The 27,395-nt window shown below is 39.0% G+C and overlaps 1 protein-coding gene across 3 annotated transcripts in view; it reads left to right on the plus strand.

The window, feature by feature from the left end:
* Rfx7 (regulatory factor X7) overlaps positions 1–24,758 on the plus strand; it is a 129,592-nt gene extending 104,834 nt beyond the window's left edge. For all 3 annotated transcript variants that reach the window (XM_008847617.3, XM_008847609.3, XM_029570747.1), the window contains 7 exons: positions 1,194–1,276; positions 3,713–3,835; positions 10,816–10,932; positions 12,356–12,440; positions 13,306–13,513; positions 17,299–17,594; positions 18,720–24,758. In XM_008847617.3, coding sequence (XP_008845839.1) covers positions 1,194–1,276; positions 3,713–3,835; positions 10,816–10,932; positions 12,356–12,440; positions 13,306–13,513; positions 17,299–17,594; positions 18,720–21,992 — 4,185 coding nt within the window. In that variant the 3' untranslated portion in view covers positions 21,993–24,758. The remainder of the gene's footprint in view (positions 1–1,193; positions 1,277–3,712; positions 3,836–10,815; positions 10,933–12,355; positions 12,441–13,305; positions 13,514–17,298; positions 17,595–18,719) is intronic.
* The last annotated feature ends 2,637 nt before the right edge of the window (positions 24,759–27,395 follow it).

The following is a 27,395-nucleotide window of genomic DNA, read 5'->3' on the forward strand; positions in this document are numbered from 1 at the left end:
GTCAGTACTTTGGCCCCTGCTGCACCTGATTCAGGTAAGGCAACCCCAATGAAATCACTTCTCCCTTTAAGGATCAGAATCCTTTCTAGTACCCTTGTAATTTTTTTTAACTTTTACAAAAACTTCATTGAGAATTTCATACATGTATATAAGGTGTTTGATCAAATCCGTGCCCACTCCCTCCCTTCCAACACCTCCCATATCTCCCCATCACTTTTTTTTCTTCTTTTATTTATTTTTATGGGGCTTTGGGGTACTCTAACATTCGCCCCTCTGAAGAGGTAGCCCTAAAATCTTTTAAGGATTAGATACAAGCTCCCAAATACTTTTGACATTTTTGGCCTTTGGAACAGAGTATGTTGCTAACAGTCCCAAGGGCATTTTGACTTTTAGCCAAGAAACTGGCTACTTTTCTTTGAGGTCTTTTTACCCTAACTGCCTAGGCAATTCCTACCTCCTATTCTTATCACGCCATCCTCTGAAGGGGTTACCCAAATTGCCCTTAGGGAATAGGGATGCAGACTGCTCTGGCTTCTTCCATGCTGAACAGTTACGCAGTGTGAGGCAATTGGAGTGCCCCTTCAGTGGGTCTATCTAAAAGAATCCCAAATTGCATAACTTATATCTAAGGGGAAAAAGAAAGTCCTTGAATCATGAATAGGAGATGTGAAGGAGAAGTCGAGGCAAGAGTAATTAACATTAAAAGTTCTATACAGAGAACTAGAAAAAAGTCAGAACAGGACAATTTTCAAATGTTCATATGAGAGTCCACTGGAATTTCTTGACAAAGGCTTCCAAAAGCATCCCTCTATTGGGTTCCTCCTCGTTTTTGTTTTGTCTTCCAAGGCTGGACTCTAGAGTGATGGATTCAGGATTTGCTTTCAGGTATTTTGATAGCTGTTGGGAGTGGTTAAAATCAGTGTCAGTTCCCTCTCAAAGGTTTCGAGATAACTGAGGGGTTGCTGAGGTGTATGTATGACTTGAGGGTGTGCACACTGGATAGCCTTTACCCAGCATAGGTCATGACTTCTCTTCCTAGCCTTCCACAGATTGTGTAGCCCTCCCCAAATCCAGGAGGCTTGTGTGTTAATCTTAGATAAATTTAAACAATCAGTGTCTTTTAGGAAAATAATACATTTAGTTGGAGGAAAACACATTTTTAATGATCTTCCATTTTAATCTTTTGTGACCAGCAAGAAGTTGAGAAGTTTACAGACCTAGAGAAACTCTACCTCTACCTTCAGCTGCCTTCTGGTCTCAGCAGTGCAGAGAAAAGGTACATCTGTCTTGGTCGTTGTTAGAGTTGCATTGTGTAGAGGATGCCACCAAGTTTTGTACGTTGTGATTGGTTGCTTATTTCCATATCCTAAAATTATTAGAATACAGAATGGCAAAGCAGTAGATTTTGGTCTTTGATAATATTTGACTAAGTATTTACCTGCAGTTTTTACTAATTCATTTGTGCAACTGGGTAAATGCTGTGAAATGTAAGTTGGGTTGTTTTATAGACAATGAGAGTATTTATGGAGTGTGGGACTGTGAAAATTGAATGGAATACCAAAGAATAAACAGGTAAGTATGGTATAGAATGAAATGTAAGAAGGCTTTGGTTTTAATTTAGTAATCAGTAAGCACATCATAGAATGTAAAAGAAGTGAAGAGAAATTATACCACTGAGCATAATACTATAATCTTTGCTAAACATAGGTTAGGAATATTGCTTTAGTTTCATCATTGAAAGTATTAAGTGGAGAAAATGTTGAGACAAACTGCTCTTCATTCTCTTCTTAAGAGTTTTGTTAATTATCCTTCTAATTATTTCTCAGAATTCATTTCATTCATAATGATATTTCTTTTATATATTTTATTGAGCTTTTGTAATTTTGTACAGCATTTCTTAATCAGATTTTGAGCCCCTCCCCCATCCATGCCTCCCCCATTCCCCCACCAGACTTCATGTCCTAGGTGACACATCTACAGTTGAACCTCTACAACTAAGGCTCATGGAACATAGCGGAACAAGGGGTAGAGAGAAAACTAATGCATCCCTCAACTCTCACGAGTAAATCTATCTTATACAACAGAGTACAATGCACACAGAAGGCCACAGCTGGCCAAGTTTTAAAGAATAAGAGACTGCAGAGTGTTGAGCAGGATTCCTATATGGAACCTCATCCACCCACAGCTCAGGGACCATTTCAGAAGAGGGAGCAGAACATTGTAAGAGCCAGGGCTGGTTCCTGAACACAGGGAAGCAGGGGCTTTCAGGCCACTGGAAGCTTGCACATGTGAACTTGTGGCAATGGTGGCATTGAGCACAGGACCCATGCCAACTCAATTAAACAAGGGCCCAAGGGGGAGGAGAGAGATAGGTGTGGGCCAGCCCTAGATTGAGAACTACTGGAGACTGATTGCTGCTGGGTAAGGAGAATGTGACTTACATAAAATCTCTAGATGGGCTGGCTAGACTCAAGGGACAAATTTACATTGAAGAACATTTGGGTACAAATGCCTGAATGGCTAGGACTCAACATTCATATATTTCTAACATTCCGTTCCTTTAAAAGTCTGCAAAGGAAGAAATGGAATAAAAACTCTGTTGCTTTTACCTGCTTTGCCTTATTTCAGACCAAATTTAGTAATTACTGTTTTAATCATTTCGTGTCCTAAAAACTTGTTCAGTATCTTCTTTAGAATTAGATATTTGGTCTAGGAAGCTCAGGTGGATGTCAGAATCAGTAGAACACCTTCCCTCAAGCTGTCTGTAATGTCCATTTTCTTGAGATCAGTTTACAGAGGGCACTGCCATATGATAATTAATGCTGTTCAGTGGATGTGCTAGCCTGGGCAAACAGACTGGCTGCAGGAAGGGTTATTGTGGGCATTTTCTTTTTCCTCTTAAGATTTCTTTCTCTCTTCTCTCTCTCTCTCTCTCTCTCTCTCTCTCTCTCTCTCTCTCTCTCTCTCTCTCTCACTAGAGAGAGAGCTCAGAGGAGAAGAGCTAGAGAGATGGCTCAGCGGATAAGAGCACTGACTGCTATTTTAGAGGACCCGGGTTCAGTTCCCAGCACTCACATGTCAACTAACAACTGACCATAGTTCCAATTCCAGGGAATCTGACGGCCTCTTCTGACCCCCAAGGGCATTGCATGACACAGGTGCACTTACATACATTCAGGCAACACACTCATACACATAAAATAAAATTAATAAAATATTTTTGAAAAGATTCCTCTCAAGCCATGCTGGAGATAGAGTGTTTTATGATCCGAAGGTGGTTACCTCTACATGTCATCTGCTTTAAACAAGTAGAGCAAATGGAATATAAACAATTTTATTGCAGTATTTGTTTTTAAAGCTCAATGATTTAGTAAGTATAGGCAAATGAACAGGCAAGTGAGTTAGCAAATATCCACACAGAGATAATTTTGGCCAAAACAAATACCTAATACTACCTTTCTTCACCACTTACCATGCTTTAGAAACCATACCAAGAATAGAGCAGGCCAGTAACTTGAGTCTGACATTAATTGTAAAAAAAAATGGCTCAGAACCACAAGTAGACATTGTATGTGGATTACTATCTGATTTTTGTCCTGAGTTCTATTTAGGTTGTTTAATATACTTTTAGCATGACATTTAAGCCTGGCTTAAAAATTATGAATGAATTGCTGTCTAGTTCAACTAAAATTTGTTTACGTTTTATGATTAGTGATCAGAATGCCATGTCATCTAGTCGGGCACAGCAAATGCATGCCTTTTCTTGGATTCGGAATACCTTAGAGGAACATCCTGAGACTTCACTCCCCAAACAGGAAGTCTATGATGAATACAAGTAAGTATTGCATGTGTAAGATATGCTATGATGTATTAAAGGGAATATGCACTGTACTTGGCAGTAGTTACTGTTTTATCATTGGTTAATATCCAGCTGATAGTTAGGGCTTACATTTAGAAATCTGCAAGATTCCTTCCAGCTCTGTGCACCTGTGGTAGATTATTATTGAATGAAAGGGTTTTTTAGGGTTCCTGAGAATAGAAGGATTCCTGTCAAGTTTTTAAGGATGCTAGATCCATAGTAAATAAAATAATTTTTAAAAGGGGGGGTGCTGGAGAGATGGCTCTGCAGTTAAGAACACTGGTTGTTCTTGCAGAAGACCCAGGTTCGAATCCTAGCACCCACATGGAAACTAACAGCTATCCAAAACTCCAGTTCCAGGGGGTCCAACAGCCTCTTCTCTCCTCCGTGGGCATTGCACGACATGGGCACACTTACCTACACATAGTCAATAGATGTATACACATAAAATTAAAATATTAAATATTTTTTAAAAAGAATGGTAGGTCCAGTGTGAATATACACTGTGTCAGACCCCATCATGGACTCTGAGTATATGTTAGGACTGACAGTCTCTGTCCTCATCCAGGATGAATGGATGTTTAATAGTTGGGTGCGATAGCAGTGCATGCCTTGCATCCAAGGGGATTGCAAGTATAAAGTTAGCCTGGGCTATAAATGAATCAAGGTGGGAGGAGGAAAGATGTCTATTTATAATAAGCATTTAGGTTAATTACAATAGAAATAACCTTCTGAAACTAGTAAGAAGCAAATCTGAAATCAGTAAAAGAATACAAATATCAAGGCATACTTGTGTGATACATTGAAAATACCCTGAAGATTAAATCAACGGATGCTGTCAACAAACTTCTGTGATCTGGGTGAAAAGTGTTTTAACTACTACTTTCTGTCATTTGGCTCATCTGTAATCCGAAGCAAGTGAAGATGTGTAAGATTTCTTTGAGCTCTAAAATTACAATCTTGTCTGAAGGAAATGTTGAAACTAATTATTCAATGATATCTTGATGGTTTCCAAAAACAAATTCAACAAATAAATATGATATTTCTGTAGTAACTAATAAAAACCCGTGACACTCAGATGCTGTTTTGCTGTCCTTCCCTGTGCAACTCTTCATGTTGCCAACAGAGACAGCACCTTCCATCTGCAGAAATGTGGCCATGGCCCATGAAAGCAGTTCATATTTTCCTTAAAATGTCCTACCTTGGACAAGACTTGCTTGTATTTTATTATTATGTAATTCTGAATTTTTCTTTGAAATCAAGAAATGTCAAAGGTTTTTCCTAAACAAAAGAGACTGAAATATCATATTGTTTGAGAAGACTAGAGACAGTTCCAATCTTGAGCAGTTAATTTGCAGATCGGTTGAGTTCTGCTCTTGAAACCCTCTATTGAATTTTTCTTTCCAATTACTGTATTTTTTAACTCTAGAGTTTCAAATACTCATTTTCACTATAACATAATTTTATTATGTATTATATAACTAATTTTTATTCATGAATGTAACTTCTGTCCTTTTATTGATATTTGCTGTCTAATGAGATTTGATTTCAACTCTGAGTATATTTTAAATAGATGATTCAATTTTTTTTTCCTGTGTAAGAGCCAAGACAGTGATTTTGATTTATTATATGTCTCACCAATAATCTTTGTTGCAAATTGGACATTTAAAGCTATATAGTATGGCACTCTGGAAATTAGATTCAACCCCTGCCTAGGAAGTGTGGTTGTTGCTTCTTAATGGTAATTAATATTTGTTAGCTGCTTAGTGGAATAATAATTTCCTCAGTGACTTATCTGAACTGCACTGTATTATTTGTTATGTCTACCTATTGAAATCTCCGTAGCTTAACTGTAACAAGCTAACAAGGCAAAGATTTCATCAAGCAACTGGAACCAATCGTTCTTTCAGTCCTTGTCTGTCAGGGCACTCCATGAGTGTGTATTGGGATTCAGTGTCAGTCCTCAGTCATGCACTTAACTGTCCTTCACCTTCACTTTCTGCTTTTGGGGGGCTTCCTGTTTAGCTAGAGGTAGGAGTTGGGACTTTCTCAAGCCTTTCTTGAGGCTGTACACAGCACTTATGTGCAGGCTTCTAGAGTCTCAGGACTGTTAGAAGTTTTCAGAACTTCCCATCTGTCTTATTCTCTCTATGCTTTCTGATTAGTTTACAGTTTACTGCCACTGTTACCTGTAGTCTTAGGCAGCTACAAAGGAGACCCTTGTCTATAATTGTTTCTGGATAGCTCTCCACTCTCATCTCCCCAGGAGAAGAATTTTTACTCTGGGCAAGCTCTAGGTCAAGTTAGACCACCTTCTAGGTGGCTTCCTTACTGTGGGTCAAGGTCTCCTTCTTAAAGTGTTTTATTAGTTTCTAATATACATGGGGTTTATGCATATAGTCATAATGTAAGCATTCTACATTTAATTGATTTAAAACAAAAACTGAGGTAATCCAGAAATGAAAGCATCTGTATAGAGAAGGTTTGTGTCATGTGCGTATGATCATCATATTTGGCATATCTGTGTTTGTGTGCATGCGTGTGTCTGTCTGTCTTTGCTCAAAAAATAGTAACAGTCCAAACTGACCAAAAGTAGTTGTTGTAAATATCTCTTCCCAAAGCAGCAGTGAGACACTAATGCTTCCTTCAGCGTGTACCTTTTCATGTAATTAAAAATTTAAGGACACAAATTTGGTGGCCAGCAAGATGGCTCAGCAGGTAAAGGTACCTGCTGTGAAATCTGAAAACCTGAATTCAGTCCTAGGGACCACATGGTAGAAGGAGAGAACAAACCCACAAGTTGTCCTCTGACCTCTCTACATATATACCATTACACATGCACCCACATGTGCATACATACACATGCATAAAATAAATTAAAATTAATAGAGCACAAATCTTATGTGCGTGTGTGTGTTTAATTAGGCAAAAATTTTATTTCCAGGCTCTTCAGAGATTACAAACACAAAGTAAGTTTCCATGTAAAAGAGTCCCAAATTAAAGGCACATCACTCAAATAAAATACTTGTGACATGAATTCTTTTTAGGTTGTAGTATTTTCACATTGTCCTTTAACCATTTGCAACATTCTGTATGTAGGTCACATTTTAAACATTTTTTTGATTGATTTTTAGTTTGTGTGTATGAGTGTGTTATGCCTGCATATATGTAAGTGCACCCATGTCATACAGTGCCCACAGAGGCCAAAAGAGGGCATTGGACCCCCTCTCCCCCAGAACTGGATTATAAATGGTTGTTAGCCACCATATGGGTACTGGGATTCAAACACAGGTCTTCCGCAAGAACAGTCAGTGTTCTTAACCGCTGAGCGATCTCCCCAGCCCCACATTTTAAACATTTTTAAAAAACAAATAATGAGGGGCTGGAGAGATGGCTCAGCGGTTAAGAACACTGGATGTTCTTGCAGAAGACCTCGGTTTGGATCCCAGGACCCACATGTCAGCTAACAACTGTCTGTAACTCCAGTTCCAGGGTATCCAACAGCCTCTTCTGTCGTCCATGGGCATTGAACTCACACAGGTGCGCTTAACCTACGTGTAGGCAATACACTTCATGCACATAAAATTAAAAACTTTTTTAAAAATAATGTAGCATTTTTTTAAAGGTACAACTACAATTTCACAGGATGGGGCAACCTAACATGCAATACAGCATCAGTCCTTTCAAACAGGTTTCCTAAGAAGCTTCTCCCAGGGTTCGTGTTAAAAATAAAACAATATTTTCATTTAGAAATGAGCAACTTCTTGCTTAGAAAATCAGAGTATCAGCCTGTTCTCTCCCTTCAATTTATACATTCTTATCTTAGAAATTGTAAATTCTTTTTTTTTTTTTTTTTTTTTTTTTTTTTTACAGGGTCTCCCTGTAGCTCCAGCTGTCCTGGAATTCACTCTGTAGACCAACCTGGCCTTGAACTCACAAAGATCCGCCTGCTTCTGCCTCCCAAGTGCTGGGATTAAAGGCATGTGCCACCACGCCCAGCTGAAATTGTAAATTCTTAAGAACAAATTTTATAGTATAAAAATGTTAGCAACAACAAATTATAAATACTTAATTTTTTTAATAAAAATGTTTTCTTCCTAAAATGTAGACATCCAATAAACAAAACATACCTGCCACTCCAGGCACAGCAACACTAGTCCCTCACTTCTGGAAGAGATACAGCTTAGTAAATTTGGTGATTCAGTTTCTATTTGTCTCAATATAAAATACTTGAGCAAAAGAACTAGGCCATTTATTGTTGGAAATGTTACTTCTTCATTAGGTTCCTATTTGAATAAAAAAGTCACTAATTTCTGTGGAATTTGGCTATTGGAGCAGGCCACAGAGAAGGTCTGAAATATCTGGAAGTCATTTGGCTGTAGAAAACTGCTTTCCTGGGATTTGGAGTTATTCATTCATCAGTTTGTGCAAACTTCTTCCCTACAGTCTTCAGAGCAAAGCAGAGTCTGGGCTCTTGGGAGGGATTGCTTCCAGCTGGAACACCGACCCCCAGGGCACCCTTGCAGGCATTCTGCATGCAGTACTGCTGCCTAGCTGCCTGGGAGACCTTGCCCCTCTCCATGCTCACCTCCAGTCTGAGCTACCTCACCAGGCGCTGCAGGGCACTCAGGCTGGCCCTATAGACATGGCTGCAGCGAGGGTCCCCACAAACTTTTTTTTTAATATTGAGGATTTCTCAGATGATTATCCAGAATTTTATGGCTTATGAGTCATTTATAAATTTCTGGGTAAAGTCCTTATCCTTCAGGATAACATCCTTGACCATGAATAAATCTTTTATGTGGAATTACTAGCTAAAATAATGAGAAGGAAAGGCAATTTGAGAGGCTCATTTAGCAGATCCTGCAGCAGGGCTTGGGTGTAGCCCAACTGTAGAGTACCTACATAACATGCATGAAGCGCTGGATTTGTGTGTGTGTGTGTATGATTATTTAACTTTTAAATTACTTTTATTGACCTCAAAGCATTCTTTCAGATATATTGTTCATTGGATAGTTACTTAAAAATGAGTATTATTAGGTGGATTTTAAGAGTGATCTGTGATGTTAACTTGAGTTCTGTTATAGTTCTAGCAGCTCTAACCTCCTTGATCAAGGCCTAACCTAGAAGACACCATAATCAACACACCTGGAGACAGTAGACTTGGGAGTTGCAGGCGTCACAGATGTTATTCTTTGTGCTCTGCAGAAGCGTTCTTGGGGGTCCATGCCAAATCAACAACTGTTCCATTTCTAATAGGTCAAACTGATTATGTGCCTGACTATTTTTCTTTTACCTGCTTTTTCTCCCAGATTACCTAGCACATGTATTATTTGATTAACACCCTAAAGAGAACATTATTCAACCATATCTTTGGGACTTTCCTACATTTTTGTGTTTGTTATCATCTGTAATACATGAATACTAAAAATCACTAAAATAATAGTGTCAGTCTAGGCAAGAAAAAGATTTTGATTAGAAAAATAATTCTTAATAAATTTTTCTATATAAGTATTAGAAAAATTGATACAATTTTGGTTGCATTCCAAGTATCCAGTGTGCATACAGTTGTAAATTAGCAGTATAAATATGTAATCAGTAAGATGGATTAGATTAGACCAAACCTCTTTATTCAAATTCCCCATCTATAAAATTGTTTTAAAAAAAATCTCAAGGATTTAAGGAAGATTAAATAATGCTTTTTTTATAACACACTCAAGAAACATTGGTATGGTTAGGTATCCTGTGACTTTATTTACCACCAATCTTCTAATATCTTGTTTATATTTATAGCATTAAATATTTACTATTAAGGTATTTAATTAATTTGTAAATAGTATGAATGCATACTAATAACTGAATTCCATGTATTTTGGGTGACTTTTTCATAGTCATATTAAATATTAATCATACTTTCAGTCTTTAAGACATAATTTTAAATAAAGAACAAGAGAAAAAAAGATTTTCCCATTTTACTAATGACATTACAGTATTAGTATCCTGGAAACAGAACATTCTTTGTTCTTTACTTTTGAGTCTTGCATAAATATAATCTTAACACTGAGTTAGCTGCTAGTTGACACCATTTGATCAACTCTGCAGTTAAAGCAGGAAAATGAGATGTAAACTAGCACTTTCACATGGCTGATGGCTTGTAGTATAGAACTGGTTTCAAAATTATGAATAGGTATACCCTGTTAATACTCCCTAAACTAAATGTTAGAGTACTTAGATTTTCCCAATGGGTAATAATGAAATTACTTTTCTTTTCATAATTAGAAACACTGAAATTTGTATATGCCACCTCATAATAGAGCTGTCCTTGTCAGGGGACATGCTCACATGAGGTAACCCATTATTTAACAGTAGGATCATTTATACCTATGACAGGAATTGGCCTATACTATACAAGTTTTGGATTCGTTTCTAATTGTAAGCTTTTGCAGATTAAAGACATCAGCCCTTCAGAACTTTTTATTGCCCTTGTTGTTAACCTTATCAGTGAAATGAAAGTGGTGGTGTAGATGATCTCTAAGGTCACTTTTAGTTTCATATATCATGTTTCAAAATTTTAAGCCATCTCATGGCATTATCTGTAATATGTCCATCAAAAGATGTGAAACTGGACGTTATCTCTATGTGTGAACCTGGTTTGTATTTGGAAACTTACAGCCCAACTGAGTTGGAGTAGATTGGAAAACTTTTAACCAATGTTTTGTCTTACTGCAAATTTCCCATATGCTATTGAAAGCAGTGTTGTATATACCCTTAGAGTGAATCCAGCAAATTACATCTGAGTTAGCATGAGGCTCCAAAGAGTGATGATTTGAAAATTAACATGAATTACTTGAAGATCCATTGCTCCTGTTTGTCAAAGGGATCAAATTATATGGTAGTAGCACCATACTGTATAATGCTGAATTCTGTCTATGAATTGGTCTCTCCTTCTTTTGCAGGAGCTATTGTGACAATCTTGGCTACCATCCATTAAGTGCTGCTGACTTTGGAAAGATCATGAAAAATGTCTTTCCAAACATGAAGGCACGTCGTTTGGGCACTAGAGGCAAATCTAAATATCCTTTATTAGAATGCTGTCTGTAAACTCTTGGTTTTCACTTATTGTAGAACATCTGCTGTTGTAGTTCAGCTGGCAACTATATTTAGAAATAAATGCGAATATAAACAGCCCACAAGTCCTAGTAGAATAACTGCCAATGTTATTTCCCTAGCTATTATCAAACCACATAAAGTGGTTCATGAGATTATTAGGATTCAGATAGATTTTTATATTTTTTACTTTAATTTTCAAACTTTTATTTGGTTTTCATTTATGTGTATGAGTGTCTACATGTATGTATGTGCACCACATGCCTGTAGGTGCCCAAGGAGACCAGAATAAGGTGTTGGATCCCCTGGAACTGGAGTTACAGATGGTTGTAAACTGCCCAATGTGGCTGCTGGGAACCAAACCTGAGTCCCCTGTAGCTCTTAACCGCAGAACCATTATTATTATCTGATCTCCTGTGGTTTAACAATGGAAATTTTAAACTAATGTATTCAGTAATTATAAAATCTATAAATAAAAGTAAAGAAAGATGCTAGTTTATCTTCCTTCCTCTAATTTAAAAATATTAGGAATCTCCTTGGTAAAATAATAATAATAATGAAAATTACACATTCAAAAAAAAGTTCTTGTCTTACAATAAAAGATTAATGTTCACTTTATTTTTCTGCCAGGCGTTAAACCAGAGCATAGAAAAGGTGCCCCTGTAATACAGAACCATGTATAAGCAAACAGAAGTCAGGAGATGAAAACCAAAAGCTTATTAAAAGTTTTCTAGCTCTTAGAAGATTGTAAAATAGAGAATATTTGTTATTAGAAGTATATTCATTTTGTCCTTGCTTGGCTCTTGTCCTTTTTCAAGACATAAAATTAGCTACTGTGGAAGAGATGGGGGCCAGGGGAGCTGCTTTTCTAAAGTAGTCCCGGGTATCCTTGAACACTTGCTACATGACCTGAATACAGACAAAAAAGTCTTGATGTGTCTTTGGCATGTTAGAGGTGATAATCCTGTGTGTTTCAGTGGAAAAAAGAGAAATGAAAAGGTTAAAGCCCTTGTGATACTCCTAAGCTGTTTTTGTCTTGGTGCCCTGGGCTCAAGTTTCCCCTCTCTGTGCCAGGTTTCCATCTGGCGATTCCTTCTCTTCTGACCTGTTTGTTACTGGTGGCTGGCACCACATAGTAGGAACATTTATTCACAAAAGTTATAACAGATGAGAATTATTTCGTTTAAGTTCATTTACAAGAACTGTTCCAGTTTTGAAACAGTGAAAGAATCTTGAGTTTTTAGTAGTAAGAATTTTTTACTGAAGAATTCAGAGTAGATGTTATCTCATGATGATTTTATTCTCATTTCATGTAATTATTTCTCCAGTGCTGTCTATACAAGGCACCCCATTTAATTTAAAGCATTTTCAACCTTAACTATGTATCACATATTGCTACAGTGGACTAAGAAAAAAAGCTTTTGTTCATATGCCAACACTGCCCAACCTTGACTTTCACAAAACTGGAGACGGGGTAAGACTTCTAAAATAGAAGTGTGCCTTTGTCAAAATTGAAATGCATCATATGCAATCTCGTTGTGTAGAACCTAGGACTGGGAACTGTTCCTCTTACAGTAAGTGAGAAGAGATGGGAAATACCATCAACAGTGGCCAAAAGACAAGAATGACCTTCAGCATGAGATTGGGCAGGACAAAGACTTCAAATTACTGATTTGTAGATGTGTCCATAATGTGTATTGTCTGTGCTCCTGTGTATAAAGAAGTTGCAGAACAGCTGCAGTATAATTGCTTTAGAGGAAAAAAAACATGGCTGCCGAGTAACATTGTTTATTTTATTGACCATAACAAAAGCTTTAGAAATACCAAAAACTGGCTGGGCATGGTGGTGCATGTCTTTAATACCAGCATTCTGAAGGTGGAGGTAGGTGGATCTCTGAGTTCCAAGCCAGCCTGGTCTACATAGAGTGTTCCCTACAGTGCTACATAGTGAGATCCTGTCTCAAAAAAACCAAAAACAAAAGAAATAGCAAAAACATATGTTTGTGTTTAGCTGCCATTTAGAATGGTTGTAGTAGGCCTGCTGTTGATGGGCTATTCTATGCTGGTGGGTGTGGGTCTCTTATATGCACAGCTGTTACATGTCTGTCTGCAGGTACTTCATACTGCTTTGACCTCACAGAGTTATAATGCGTCTCCTAATAATAAGTACTTCAAGATATCTTTGAAGTACTTAGATTTAGTTTCTCTGAACTTTTTAAAAGTTTTATTAGAGTATTAGAAATTTTATGATGAAATAAGTAGTTACCAAAAACAATAATGGTATTCTCTCGTTCACTAAACTTTTTTTTTTAAGGTAACTTTTCCTTTCCTTTGTTTAGTTGGAAGGAGCTGAACCTTCTGGGCAGCTTCAAAATATCGATGAGGAAGTTATCTCTTCTGCTTGCCGCCTTGTGTGTGAGTGGGCGCAGAAAGTACTAAGCCAGCCATTTGACACAGTCTTGGAATTAGCCCGCTTCCTTGTAAAAAGTCATTACATAGGCACCAAGTCAATGGCAGCTCTAACTGTGATGGCAGCAGCACCAGCAGGTATGGAATTACTAAGCTGAAACTGACAGCACTGCTCTATTTAGAGCTGATAGCAAAAGGAGAGTTTGGGGCCGACGAGATGGCTCAGCAGGTAAGCCACTTGTAGCCAAGCCTCATGACCTGATTTCGAGCCCCAGAACACACATGATGGAAGGAGAGAACTGACTCTTGCAAGTTGTCCTCTGATCCACTTGCACTCCAAAACATGCACACCCACACATAAGTAAATAAATAAATGTGTTTTAATTTAAAGAGTTTGCCCAAAGAGCTTCTGTATAAGTCTGTTTTTGCTCCATATCACACTAAATGGAGATGGTTTCATTTTTCTTATTTACATTAAGAGATTTTTTTTTTTTTTGGTCTTTTTGAAACAGGGTTTCCCTGTAGCCTCAGCTGAAGATCTACTTTTTAAATTGTGTGTATGTACACAGTGCACCTGTGTTTACAGGTGCCTGTAGAAACTAGAAGGCATCAGATCGCCTGGACCTTAGTTAAAGGTGGTGGTGAGCCACCCGATAAGGGTGCTGGGAATTGAACTTGGGTCCTGTGACAGGACCCAAGAGTGTGCATTAAGCCATCTCTCCGGCCCCATAATGCAGATGGTCTTATTATGCTAACAAAATAAAAGCAATAATCATTTTAGTGTAGTCCTATCTATACTTTTGTATATTGCTCTGCTGATATTTATTTCCGTGGCTTTTTTTTTTTTAATGTGTATGAGTGCATTGCCTGCATGTATGTGAGTGCACCCGTGTCGTGTCGTGTCGTGCCATGAAGGTCAGAAGAGGGCTTTGGATTCCCCTGGAACTGGAGTTAAGGACGGTTCATAGCCTCCATGCAGGTCCTGGGAATCGAATCTGGGTCTTCTGCAAGAGGAATCAGTGCTCTTAACTGCTGAGCCATCTCTCCAGCCCCCCGTGGCTATTTTTAAACATAAAGAATATATACTTTTAAGTCTGTGTTTGTTTAAAATAATAAAATATTAGAAGTAAAATAAATAAGACTAAATTTTAAATTTATATACTAGGCTTCTACTCCAGAAGTTAAGCTTATAAATAAAGTGATCTTTGAATATTGTGATAGGTTAGTTACCTGGTATCATGAAAAACAAACTTTTTGAAGTATTACTAATATAAAATATCAAGAGAGACTTTATGGAAATTTAAATGACAATTTTAATTCGAAGAGAAGTTTTGGGAATTGGCAGTTTTAGGGATTAACATCATTATTGGAATAGATAACCCTCTCCTAAATTAATGACTGTAAAGTATCAATTACAATTAATTTTTTAAATGCAGTATTTCAGTCGTATCTAATAATGTATAGAAGAGGAAAATATATTATTCTAGAAAATCACTTCTTTGAAGTATATTGACATGAAACTTTTTTTCAACATGAATTCTAAGTTAAATCTAATTTTTTTTAGATCTGTAATACATTTATCCTGAAGAGAATTATAGTGTCTGTGGGGTGTGTGTGTCTGTGTGTGTATGTGTAATCGCTCCTCCTCATTTTACAGTCAGTTAAGAACCAGTATCAGCAAAATAATCTAATAGCTGGTCATGATTTTTCCTTTGTGCATGTAAGCTGTATGTCGTAAACCTGCCTGTTCACTTCACCTTGGACTGAAGATGAGAGTGCTTGATCATCCAGTGCGTGCAGCTGAGTAGCTCACTTGCATTCCCTTCCTTTATTCCCTCCCTCAGCTGTCCTATGAAATGAGTGTTACTCATTCCAGGAAACAGATAAGTAGTGGAGCTAGGAATTGAATCCTAATTTTCTGTCTCTGAAGGCCAGGTTGACTCAGTCATCTCATACTGCCATCTTACCTTCTAGCAGAATAAGACTTTCAAAGGCATGGCTTCATCTGAATGTCTCTGTGATCCCCTTCTACCCCACTAACAGTGGAGAAGGGACTCCTGTGGAGGTCTTAGATGCCCTCATGTAGAAAAGAGGCAGCTCCTTGTGTACAATGTGGGTAAAGCAAAAGAATGAATTTTTGAGATGTAAGTGTAAAGGAGTCTTTGAAATGAAAGTACTAAAAATTATACATGTAAACAGGTGTTCTCCATTTTTCTAAAACAATTATGAAAAGGCTAAGCATTTTGCCTGTTGTATTATTATTTGAAACACTTCAGCCTGGCAGTAGTGCATACCTTTAATTCCAGCACTCACACTAGGGAAACAGAGGCAGGCAGATAGATATCTGTGCGAGAGGCCAGCCTGGTCTAAATAGCAGTGAATTCCAGGCCTCCTGGAGCTACAGGGAGACCTTGTCTCAAAACAAAAGCAACCAGACAGAAAGACTTCAAATCTCTTGAAATTTTGTTCTCAGCTCTGACAACATTTTTAAAAGAGTATCTGTGATGGCAAATTAATTTTAATCTCTTGAAGGCAAACTAATTTTCTTATAAATATAGTCTCCATGTTAAGGACAGGTTGTGTTACAAATGTCCTTTTTGTAAGTCAGCTGCTTGGAAGTCACTGCTGTCCAGAAACCCTGGCAGGAGGACAAGACAATGAGCGCTGAGCCATTGGCAGAGGCGCCTGGTGCAGGTGCTGGGAAGGGAGCGGAGGCCTGGGTCAGAAGCAGCACTGTGGCTGGGTTTCAAGAGAAAAGCAATAATGTTACAACAATTTTAAATGCTCTAGAAGAAAAGAGAGGGTTGAAAGATGAGGGATTACTAACAAGAGCTTGTGGAAGAGTCCAGTGTTGTTTTTCCAGCTTCCTTAGTCCTCCTCCCCGACTTACACCAAGCCTCCACTGTTAACTAGAGTGGTGGAAAGCAGAAGTTGGCCAGGAAAGGAAGGCAAGGTACACCCACTGGCCAGCAGTGTTTTCCTCCCACAGCTCCTTCTTAATTACCTTAGTGCCACGCCCTGGAAATGAGCTTTTTTAAAGTTGTTACTTACTTAGTTTTTCTTAAAATTCATATATATTTTGCTTATTTTGTCTTTCCTTTTTGTTTTTCTGGCTATCTTGCTACTCTTTAAAAAGTTTTCTCAGTGACACTTTTCAGAATGTCTTAACCTTAGTCTTACTAAGAAATTCTGCTTCTTAATTTCTCTAGGTCATACTGGAGTAATCATAAAGTAACAATTAAAGTAATGGGTCATATTTTTGTGAATTTCTGGTAAGATTAAAAACTTGTTTTCCCTGCAAATTTTTCTAAGTAGTGTCAGCAAATATTTATTGAGTTCTCCTTATGGACTGAATATTAAAATTATGACATAAGTTTCATTATAATTACAGAAAAGTATAAGAAAATTTGCTAGTATCAGATACAAGTAGAAATGCCATGTTAGCAGGTTTTTATCTTAATACCCCCATATTTATGATATAACTAATCTTTAAAATTGTCTGTTGTTGGTTTAACTGAAGCTGTGGCCATATTTTAAGTTGTCAAAATCTTCTAGACAAAAGTTTATAAATGGAAATCTAAAACCTTGCTTTGTAGATAAATTGAGTTAAAATTTGCTGTTTTGTTTTGTCCAGTAGATGGCTACATAGTCAAAGAAACCATGTAATGCTGCCTTCCACAAAAGAGAATCTTCATTTTAGCTTTCCTTTGTGTTTATGTCCTGTGGCCATATTTTAAGTTGTCAAAATCTTCTAGACAAAAGTTTATAAATGGAAATCTAAAACCTTGCTTTGTAGATAAATTGAGTTAAAATTTGCTGTTTTGTTTTGTCCAGTAGATGGCTACATAGTCAAAGAAACCATGTAATGCTGCCTTCCACAAAAGAGAATCTTCATTTTAGCTTTCCTTTGTGTTTATGTCCAGGAAGCAAAGGAATTCCCCCGCCTTCTGCTTTTATACCTACAGCTGAAAGTCATTCCTTTCAGCCTCAAGTGAAGACTTTGCCGTCTCCAATTGACGCTAAGCAACAATTGCAACGGAAAATCCAAAAAAAGCAGCAAGAGCAGAAACTACAATCCCCTTCGCCAGGAGAATCCTCAGCCAAAAAATCAGATGGCACCACAGCCAACGGAGTGGCTAACCTGCCCAATGGGAACCCTGCGATCCTTTCTCCCCAGCCCATTGGGATTGTGGTGGCAGCTGTCCCCAGCCCCATTCCGGTAATGTTATTAAATAGTGTGTGGCCTTACTGGGATGGTGGGAAAGCCTTCGCTTAATTAAAAATGGCAGGTGAGAAGACAAGGGCATGCGTGGCACAATCATAAGATGGTTTTGTGTTCAGACTCCCTCTTGCTCATCTTGCACTCCAAAAGGATGTTGCTGATTATACAGCAAACTGTAGAACCAACATAAGTAAGATTGTGTGATGGATGAAGATTTTTAAAATGCATATAACCAACCCATCAGAATTTTATGTAAAATACATCCATTTCAAAGTTGGTTCATTTCCTGGCAAAGTCAAAAAAAATAACTAAAACTTGTATATGGAAGTCGATCAAAACTGCAAAGTGGCATTGATGATAGTTAATGAGCCTGCTCCTGTGGCTGCTGAGTGAACATATAGGAGTAGAACACTGCAGGGACTTAGGGACTCCGAGTTCATGTCCTTTTCTACAAATAGGAGTTGTTTCTTATCTTCCTGTCTCATACAACTGACATTGAAGGGGCTCTTAAAATGAAAGTGTGATTACTATGTTATTGCTGGTGTTGGTACTAAGGAGATGTTTTCTCTGGTTCTTACTATCTTCATCGCCATTCCATGAAAATTTCCCATAGCTGGTGACCATACTATTCACTGTAGAGCAGACTTAGGGAAACAGTGGTTTTGTCTAGGACCTCATCCATAGTGGTTAGTTATTAAAGCCCAGGTTAGACCCATTTCCAAGAGTCTCCTTTTAAGTGAGCCATCCTCTCAGAATAGATTCCACTGGATCCTTCAGAGTTTACCTTTCTTCACAATTATATCTCTTCTCTTTATAACCTTTGAATCATTGTTTAGGCCAGTATTCATCATAGGAGTGAAGATTTTAGTCTTGTTAACTGACAAGTATCATAGTCTTTTCCCATGTGTTGTATTTTATAAGCATGTTACATTATTGTAAGCATTTGTTACAGTATTGCCTGTGTACAAACTGATGCAGAAGAACTCTTCTAACATGAAGGCTGTCTTCCTTTCTTTTTAACATTAACATTTACTAAACACTTTAATGCTGTGCTGGTGTACAAATTACTGGTTCTGTCCTAAACTTGTTAAAATGGACTTTCTGTTCTCTGCCTTTTTGCAGGTCCAGCGGACCAGACAGTTGGTAACTTCACCAAGTCCGATGAGTTCTCCTGATGGCAAGGTTCTTCCCCTCAATGTGCAGGTCGTCACTCAGCACATGCAGTCTGTGAAACAGGCCCCAAAGACTCCCCAGAATGTTCCAGCCAGTCCCGGTGGGGACCGTTCTGCCCGGCACCGCTATCCTCAGATCTTACCCAAGCCAGCAAACACCAGTGCACTCACCATCCGCTCTCCAACGACTGTGCTCTTTACTAGCAGTCCCATCAAAACAGCTGTTGTCCCTGCATCACACGTGAGCTCTCTCAATGTGGTGAAAATGACAACAATATCCCTCACACCCAGCAACAGTAATACTCCTCTTAAACATTCTGCCTCGGTCACCAGTGCTGCTGGAACAACAGAGGAATCAAGGAGCATTCCCCAAATCAAGAATGGTTCTGTTGTCTCTCTTCAGTCTCCTGTGTCCAGGGCCAGCAGCACGGGGGGCACATCTGCTGTGGAAGTCAAAATGGAACCGGAAGCATCATCAGATGAGCATCCTGTACAGTGCCAAGAGAATTCTGAGGGGGCTAAAGCTCCCCTGACAACACCTAGTGCCCTTTGGGGGCAAAAAAGTAATACCGATGGAGCAGTGCAAAAACCTTCAAATGAAGGTGTCATTGAAATACAAGCAACTAAGGTCTGTGACCAGAGGACCAAATGTAAAAGTCGCTGTCATGAAATTCTGCCAGGTACCTCAGCAGGCAGTAATCAAAGCACTGTCACTCTCTCAGTTGCTACTCAGAACTTAACTTTCACCAGCACCAGCTCACCATCTAATGGTGACTCAGTAAATAAAGACCCTAAATTATGCACTAAAAGTCCAAGAAAGCGACTGTCTGCTACACTGCAAGAGTCCCAGGTGCCTCCTGTAAAGAAGCCAATTGTGGAACAGTTTTCTGCAGCTATCACAGAAGGTCAGAAACAAGACACTGTTAAGAAGGACCAAAAGGTTCCACATTCAGGGAAAACAGAAAGTCCAACAGCAGGTGCTCAGATTCCTAACAATGTATCTATCAGTGTCAGTTCACACATCCTAGAAAATCAGCCCTTGAACCCTGCTCTTCTCGCTAGTGATTCGGTTCTGGAACAGCAGGCAACACCGTCATCATCTCCAGATATAAAAGTAAAACTTGAAGGGAGTGTCTTTCTCTTAGACCGTGAGTCAAAATCAGATGGCAGCTTTAATCCAAATGAATGGCAGCAAGTCACTAAGGATTCTGCGTTCATATCTGCCAGCTGTGAACAACAGCAAGATATCAGCGTTATGACGATTCCTGGGCATTCTGATATCCACGAGTTGGAGAAGTCTGTTTGGGAGTTAGAAGGAATGCCACAGGACACATATAGCCAGCAGCTACATAGCCAGATTCCTGACTCTTCTTTGAATCAAATACAAGCACAGTCTTCAGATCAGTTACCTCTGCAGCCCGAACTGAAGGAGTTTGAGTCTTCTGTTTCCCAGACAAATGAAAGCTACTTTCCTTTTGATGATGAACTTACACAAGATAGCATTGTGGAAGAGCTGGTGCTTATGGAGCAGCAGATGTCCATGAATAATTCACACACTTACAGTAACTGCTTGGGAATGACCCTTCAGAGTCAGTCAGTAACTCCAGGAGCTCCAATGTCTTCTCATGCCTCTGGCACCCACTTCTATCATCCAGTCCATAGCAATGGCACTCCAATTCACACACCTACACCCACACCTACACCTACACCAACCCCAACCCCCACGCCAACCCCAACATCTGAAATGATTGCTGGGTCTCAGAGTCTGTCCCGGGAGAGCCCTTGCTCCAGGCTCGCCCAGACAACACCTGTGGATAGTGCTTTAGGAAGTAGCCGACACACACCCATTGGTACTCCACACTCTAATTGCAGCAGTAGCGTTCCTCCCAGCCCTGTTGAATGCAGGAATCCATTTGCATTCACTCCAATAAGCTCCAGTATGGCGTATCATGATGCCAGCATTGTCTCAAGCAGTCCTGTGAAACCAATGCAGAGACCCATGGCCACACACCCTGATAAAACCAAGCTTGAATGGATGAATAATGGGTACGGTGGGGTTGGCAGTTCCACGGTTTCTGGCCATGGCATTCTGCCAAGCTATCAGGAACTAGTAGAAGATCGTTTCAGGAAACCTCATGCTTTCGCTGTGCCTGGACAGTCATATCAGTCTCAATCCAGACATCATGACACTCATTTTGGACGTTTGACTCCCGTCTCTCCTGTGCAGCATCAAGGTGCCACTGTAAACACCAACAAGCAAGAAGGGTTTGCAGTCCCCGCCCCTCTTGATAATAAAGGAACTAATTCATCTGCCAGCAGCAACTTCAGGTGCCGGAGTGTGAGCCCTGCTGTCCATCGCCAACGAAATCTTAGTGGAAGCACCCTCTATCCCGTGTCTAATATCCCACGATCTAATGTGACCCCCTTTGGAAGTCCACTAGCCCCAGAAGTTCATGTTTTCACAAATGTTCACACAGATGTATGTGCCAACAACATAGCTCAAAGAAGTCAGTCGGTTCCATTGACGGTCATGATGCAGACAGCCTTCCCAAACGCTCTGCAGAAGCAAACGAACAGTAAAAAAATAACCAATGTTTTGTTGAGTAAGCTTGATTCTGACAACGATGATGCATTGAGAGGTTTGGGAATGAACAATGTGCCCTCAAATTACACAGCCCGGATGAATCTCACTCAGATTTTGGAAACTTCCCCCGTTTTTCCTAGTGCCAATTCACAAAATATGATTGATTCCAGCACTTCTGTTTATGAATTCCAAACACCATCTTACCTCACCAAAAGTAATAGCACCGATCAGATCAGTTTTTCTCCTGGAGATAATCAAGCACAATCTGAAATTGGAGAACAGCAATTAGATTTCAATAGCACTGTTAAAGACCTGCTGAGTGGAGACAGCCTGCAAACCAGCCAGCAGCTGGGAGGTCAGGTAGCATCTGATCTCACCAACACTGCATCTGATTTCTCTAACGACATCAGGTTGTCTTCTGACCTCTCAGGCAGCATCAATGATTTGAACACCTTAGACCCAAATCTGCTGTTTGATCCAGGTCGTCAGCAGGGACAGGATGATGAAGCTACACTGGAAGAACTAAAGAATGACCCCTTGTTTCAGCAAATTTGCAGTGAGTCGGTGAACTCGATGACTTCGTCAGGTTTTGAATGGATAGAAAGCAAGGACCATCCTACTGTTGAAATGTTGGGATAAATTGTGTTTTATAATATGTAGCACACTGTATCTAAAGACATATGTATTGTATTTGTCTTAATGGAAGTGCCTCCCGCAGCAGAAACACTTACTATTAATTGTGACATTTTAAAAGCGTTTGCTGCAGAAGTGGTTTCTTCAGTAGGAAATGGTTAGACATGCCTCAGTTCTTAAACAAGTTTCTGAAGACAGTAGGCTGTAGAACAAGTATTAGGTTTTAAATTTTATAATGTTCCCCATTTAATCACATTTGTTAGTAAAGAATTGACTGTCCAGCTTTCTACCAGAGCAGTCTGGGTCTTTATTTTGTATAAATTCATTTTAATTTATCAGTTGATCCACACAGAATTTAAAAGAAACCATCAATTTTTAGGAATAAACTGTTTTGTTGTTGGCATTATCTTTTAGGTATGAAATCATAACTAAGGTAAACTGCAGGCAAGAAAGTCTTCCTTGAGACAGGGATAATATTCAGGTTATTATAAATATTTAGGCTTGAAACAGCTACCATAGAATGAAAAATCTCTGTAGGACTTTCTAGGGCTTCAGTTCTGTTTCTTCCCACAGTGAAGGGCTTACATAGGAGAAAATAATAGAAAACTAAATAGTAATTTAGGGAAAATAAAAGCTGCACTAAAATGTTTAAGAGGAAAACTAGTAGCCATTTATTTGTGACATTGCATTAGTCTGGCTCTAAAGGTTGATTTTCTTTCATGGCACTCACACACAAACTCTAGACACTGACATCTAGTAGACGTACAAGCATGTTAGAAAACTCACATTTTATTATTTGCTTGTTGCGATGGAAGTGTTAGAAGGAACATAAGAGCTTTTTCTTTGTTTCATGGCTACATGTACATATTAAAAGTCTACTTCAGATTTAATTTTTTTCACTCTGATATCCTTCGGTAATCAGCTTTTTTTCTCAGTTTCCTGACATACTCCTTTGCTTCTCTGAATCTAGTAATGCACTTTGATCATGGATCCTTTACAAGACACCAAGCAGGCAAGAGGTCACTTTAAGAGCCGAGCAAAAAGCATTTCATCACCTGAGGTCTGAAGCTGCAGACCTTTACATCTCCGATCAAACAGGGGAAGATAATCAGAGTACTTGAAGAGGAGGAGCATTAGTACACACTTAACTTATTTATTGTGATGGACATAACTGCAAAAGAAGTGAAACACTCAGGATTTGTTTAAAAAGTTTCTCTCCATGGCTCCCATTTTGTTTTAAGAACAGTATTTATGAATTTCATGTTAACACAAAACTAGTTGACGCTCCATTTAAGTGAGTTTCAAGATCATTTTCAAAGAGATTTTAAAGTTAACCTTAAGCTCTTAAAGCTAACATTAAACCATTTGCTACACTCTTGAACCTAGCCAAGTTTTTCTTTACCTTAATTCAAAAACTAATCAGAAGACTACAGTCAATGATTATTTAACAAATATGATGAAAGGTATAAGTCAATAAGGTTCCATCGTTCAGCAAATTTTAAAAGTAGGGTATTTACATATATTAAAAAATAAATGGTGCTAGAGTTGGCTCAGAGGTTTCTATACTGGTATGTCCTACTTACAGGCATATGTGTGTTTGCTGTTATCTTGATTTAATGATTTGTTAGATTTTCCTCTTGATACTAGTTGTTTCTTCACTGTACATTGAGACACAGCACTACTGCACACCAAAGTATGCAATACCCAAAGGAAACTGTGTGATTCTTCTAAAATGGTGGGAGCCTTGCTCTATAAGATGCTCTGAATAGGAGACTTTGAGGCCATTCTGATCCCTTGTTTACATTATTAGCTTCCTACTAATATAAAAATAATGAAAATCTTTTTTGATAAAAATATAGAGACTGGAGGATTTTTACCCCCTATACAGCATTGCAGCAAACTCTTCAAATTTGGCTGAATTTGTCCAGCAAACTTTCTGGGGTTCATATATTGCACTAAATTTGTTGAACCTGTGGTAGGCACATCTCTTAGGATAAATGCAACCAGTACAGTCCACAGATTAAACTTTTTAAATGTGTTTCATTATGAAAAGACAAAATGTCATCAAAGTGACAGATAAAATTGTCTTATGTAGCAATGTGCATTGATCTCAATGAGATATCTCTATTTCTTATTCTCTTACATGAGAATATTACAGCAGGAAGAATTAAGTTTAGTTTGCTTCACCATGTTAATACACGATCACAAAATGTGCATGAGTGTTATTGACTTACCTTGTACAGTACTAGGTATTCCTGTAACCACTTTTTTTTTCCCCTCTTGGCTGTATTGAGACTGGTTCTGTGTTAACCAGGCAAGCATAGTTATTCACAAGTTATTTTACTTTTTTAATGTTTACTAATTCTGCTTAGTTGAATATGTTCTTTTCGTGGATTTTCTTCATTGTTTTGATGTTTAAAACATTTTGCATACTGTTTATCATGAGAAGACTTCATGAAGTAATTTTGCAGATAATTGCAATAAGCACTGACTTATGAACTGAAAAGGAGAGTGTGTTTCGTGCAGTGCATCTGAGGTTCAGATAATAGTCTTGTACTACAGTGTGCTTTACTACACCGTAAATGACAAAAACAGGCCGTTTCATGTTTCCATTTAGTGCAGTCAGGTTTCCCCAGTGTTCTGTTGTCTGTTGTACCTGCTGAAACCACAGTAGTTGACTATTGCAGTAGCATTTCAGTTCTCTTTTTTTATTAAAAGTGCTCAAATTGTTTTTTAAATGTTTTCAAAAACAATTAAAGATTTTATATTAAACCAGCTGGCTATTAAGATGATTTGCGAGGGCTGTTTCTGGTGACATTTGCCATCTGATAGGTGCATAGCCAAAGCTACATTTCCCTTGGTCTTCTGCCATTAGGGGTGTAGAGCGCACATTTATCCCCCCAGCACACAGTGCTTCTGGTCTTTGCTCAGATCCAGAAGCACACATGGCTCTCTGGGCTCCCTGGAACCCTGCTGCTCACCTAGGACTTGTTGCCAGTGCTGCCTGACGTAGTTTATGTTGTCCCTGACGCCGTCTTTTGTCCCCTCACATGGTATTTGCTTTCAGATGTCAGGTTGGGGGCTCTGTAGGTAGCTGTATTTCAGGAGCGTTGAATAGACAAATAGAAATTTCAAGTGCCAAGTATGTTCAGATGCAATATAAGGCATTTCCATGACAGAAATACAGAATGGTAAGTGTTCTGAACTTGTAAGCCAGACCTTGGCCATAAGTAGGCAGAAACAGCTAGAAATTTCAACTCCTTGGGGGCTGGAGAGATGGCTCAGTGGTTAAGAGCACTGACTGCTCTTGCAGAGGACTCGGATTTCGTTCCCAGCACCCACATGGCAGATGGGAGCCATCTGTAACTCCAGTTCCAGGGGATCTTAAGCCCTCGTCTGACCTCCGTGGACATTGCATGATATGGGTACACTTATATACATGCAGGAAAACACTCACATACATAAAATATTTTTAAAAGAAATTTCAACTCCTACAAAGAAGCCAGGCTCTGGGATGGAATTTGGTCACTTTTGAAACTGAATCGGCAAGAACCAATATCTGGGACTCTTAACATATCACAGGCATGTTCTGAGTCAAACAGCCACATCAATGTATGGATCATTTAGATCTGGGACAACCACACTATCACCCCAGAACTGGAGCCCCATGTTTAGACAAGTGGAAGCAATTACAAAAAAGAGACGGGCTGGAGACATGGCTCAGTGGTTAAGAACACTGCTCTCGCAGAAGATGGGTTTGAATCCCAGCACCCACGTGACAGCTAACAGTCTGTAACTCCAGTTCGAGGGGATCTGACACCCTCTTCTGACCTCTGTGGGCATTACATGACATGGGTGCACTTATATACATGCTGGCAATACACATACACATAAATAAAAATAAAAGTGTAAAATGGAGAAAGGGGGATTGGTAAACTACAGGAGTAGACTCCCAGGCTATGCAAACTTAAAGCATTTGGAAAGGAAACTAACACTAAGGTAGTCTGTAATCTCAAGATGAAAGCAGTGATCTCTCTCTCTCTCTCTCTCTCTCTCTGTGTGTGTGTGTGTGTGTGTGTGTGTGTGTTCTTTAAGTATGACAGCCTCATGCTGCCTTGAGTCAAAAGGGAAACCTAAACTAATGTTCAGCTTAATAATTATAGTGTCACAGGTAGTACCATGTACCTCTGGTCCCACATGCCGGGAGACTGAGCAGGAGAATTGCCTCAGCCTAGTGGTTGGAGAACAGTTTGGGCAACAGAAAGAGACCTCTCCTCTGCAGAAGGAAGTGGTGAAGGTTCAAGGTGTTCAGTCCTGGATTTGCAAGGGTGCATTTTGGCTTTCTGTGTTTCGGCTGCATCATCAACAGCTTGGTTGTTCTGTGTTGCTACCTCATGGTCACTACACAGCTTCCATGGCTAAAGTATATTCTCATTCATCCCAAGGAGGCTTTTATTAGAAAGAAATCTTTTCCAGAATCTCCCAATTAGGCATTCCACACACACCCAGAGTCTCCTTGGACAAGCAAACACCCACTCTAAACTAAAGCCAATTTTTTGTGTTTCTTGATTCATCCTTCATGTTTGATGGACAGGCCTGCTCTCTGTTTCAAGCTGTTGATAGTGCCTCAGTCTGCCACCAAGCCTGACAACCTGAATTCAATCACTGTGACCCATGTGGTGGAATGTGAAAAGTGATCCCCACAAGTTATCCTCTGACCTCCAGCTGTACACTGTGGTGCCACAAAGTAAGTAAAAGTGTAATATGTTTAAGCTTCATACCTAAGAGAAATGTAGGACTTGCTCTTTGGGAGGAGACCAGTAGTGCTCACTGCAAAGCCAACATCAGAGCAGGATTAGTGAGATCTTGGACCCACCTACGAGCTCACAGTCTTGTAAAGAATTCATTGCAAGTACCTTGGTAAGTGCCAGAGTTGTGCATATAACACACTATGCAGTAAAGAAAAGGGGTGAGAATTTGTGCTCCGAAGATAGAGCGCAAAGGTTCTTGGTAAGGATCGCACTTAGAAGTTTACTGCTATGAACTGTCAGCTGGTGTCCAGCCTTCTCTAAATTGGTAATTATTTTCATAACTGAAAATTATCTCAGTTCCTGTTACTGTGGTACACCACATTTGAAATCTTTATTAAATGTGTGTAATAGATTTTAATGTATTGCTATCAATGAATATTTCTAATTTGGAAATTGAGTCAATAGTATGTGAGGTTTTGAAAATACATGTGCCTGCTTTAGAGAAGGACGTGAAGACAGACTCACTTTTCAAGGAAGATATTCCTTTTTTTTATTTATTTTATTTTATGTGTATGAGTGTATTGCCTGCATGTATGTGAGTGCACCTTGTCTTGCAATGCTGCGGAGGTCAGAAGAGGGCTTTGGATTCCCCTGGAAC

This window comes from Nannospalax galili, unplaced genomic scaffold, assembly GCF_000622305.1.
Source record: "Nannospalax galili isolate Female #2095 unplaced genomic scaffold, S.galili_v1.0 scaffold611, whole genome shotgun sequence".
In the NCBI taxonomy this organism is placed as follows: domain Eukaryota; kingdom Metazoa; phylum Chordata; class Mammalia; order Rodentia; family Spalacidae; genus Nannospalax; species Nannospalax galili.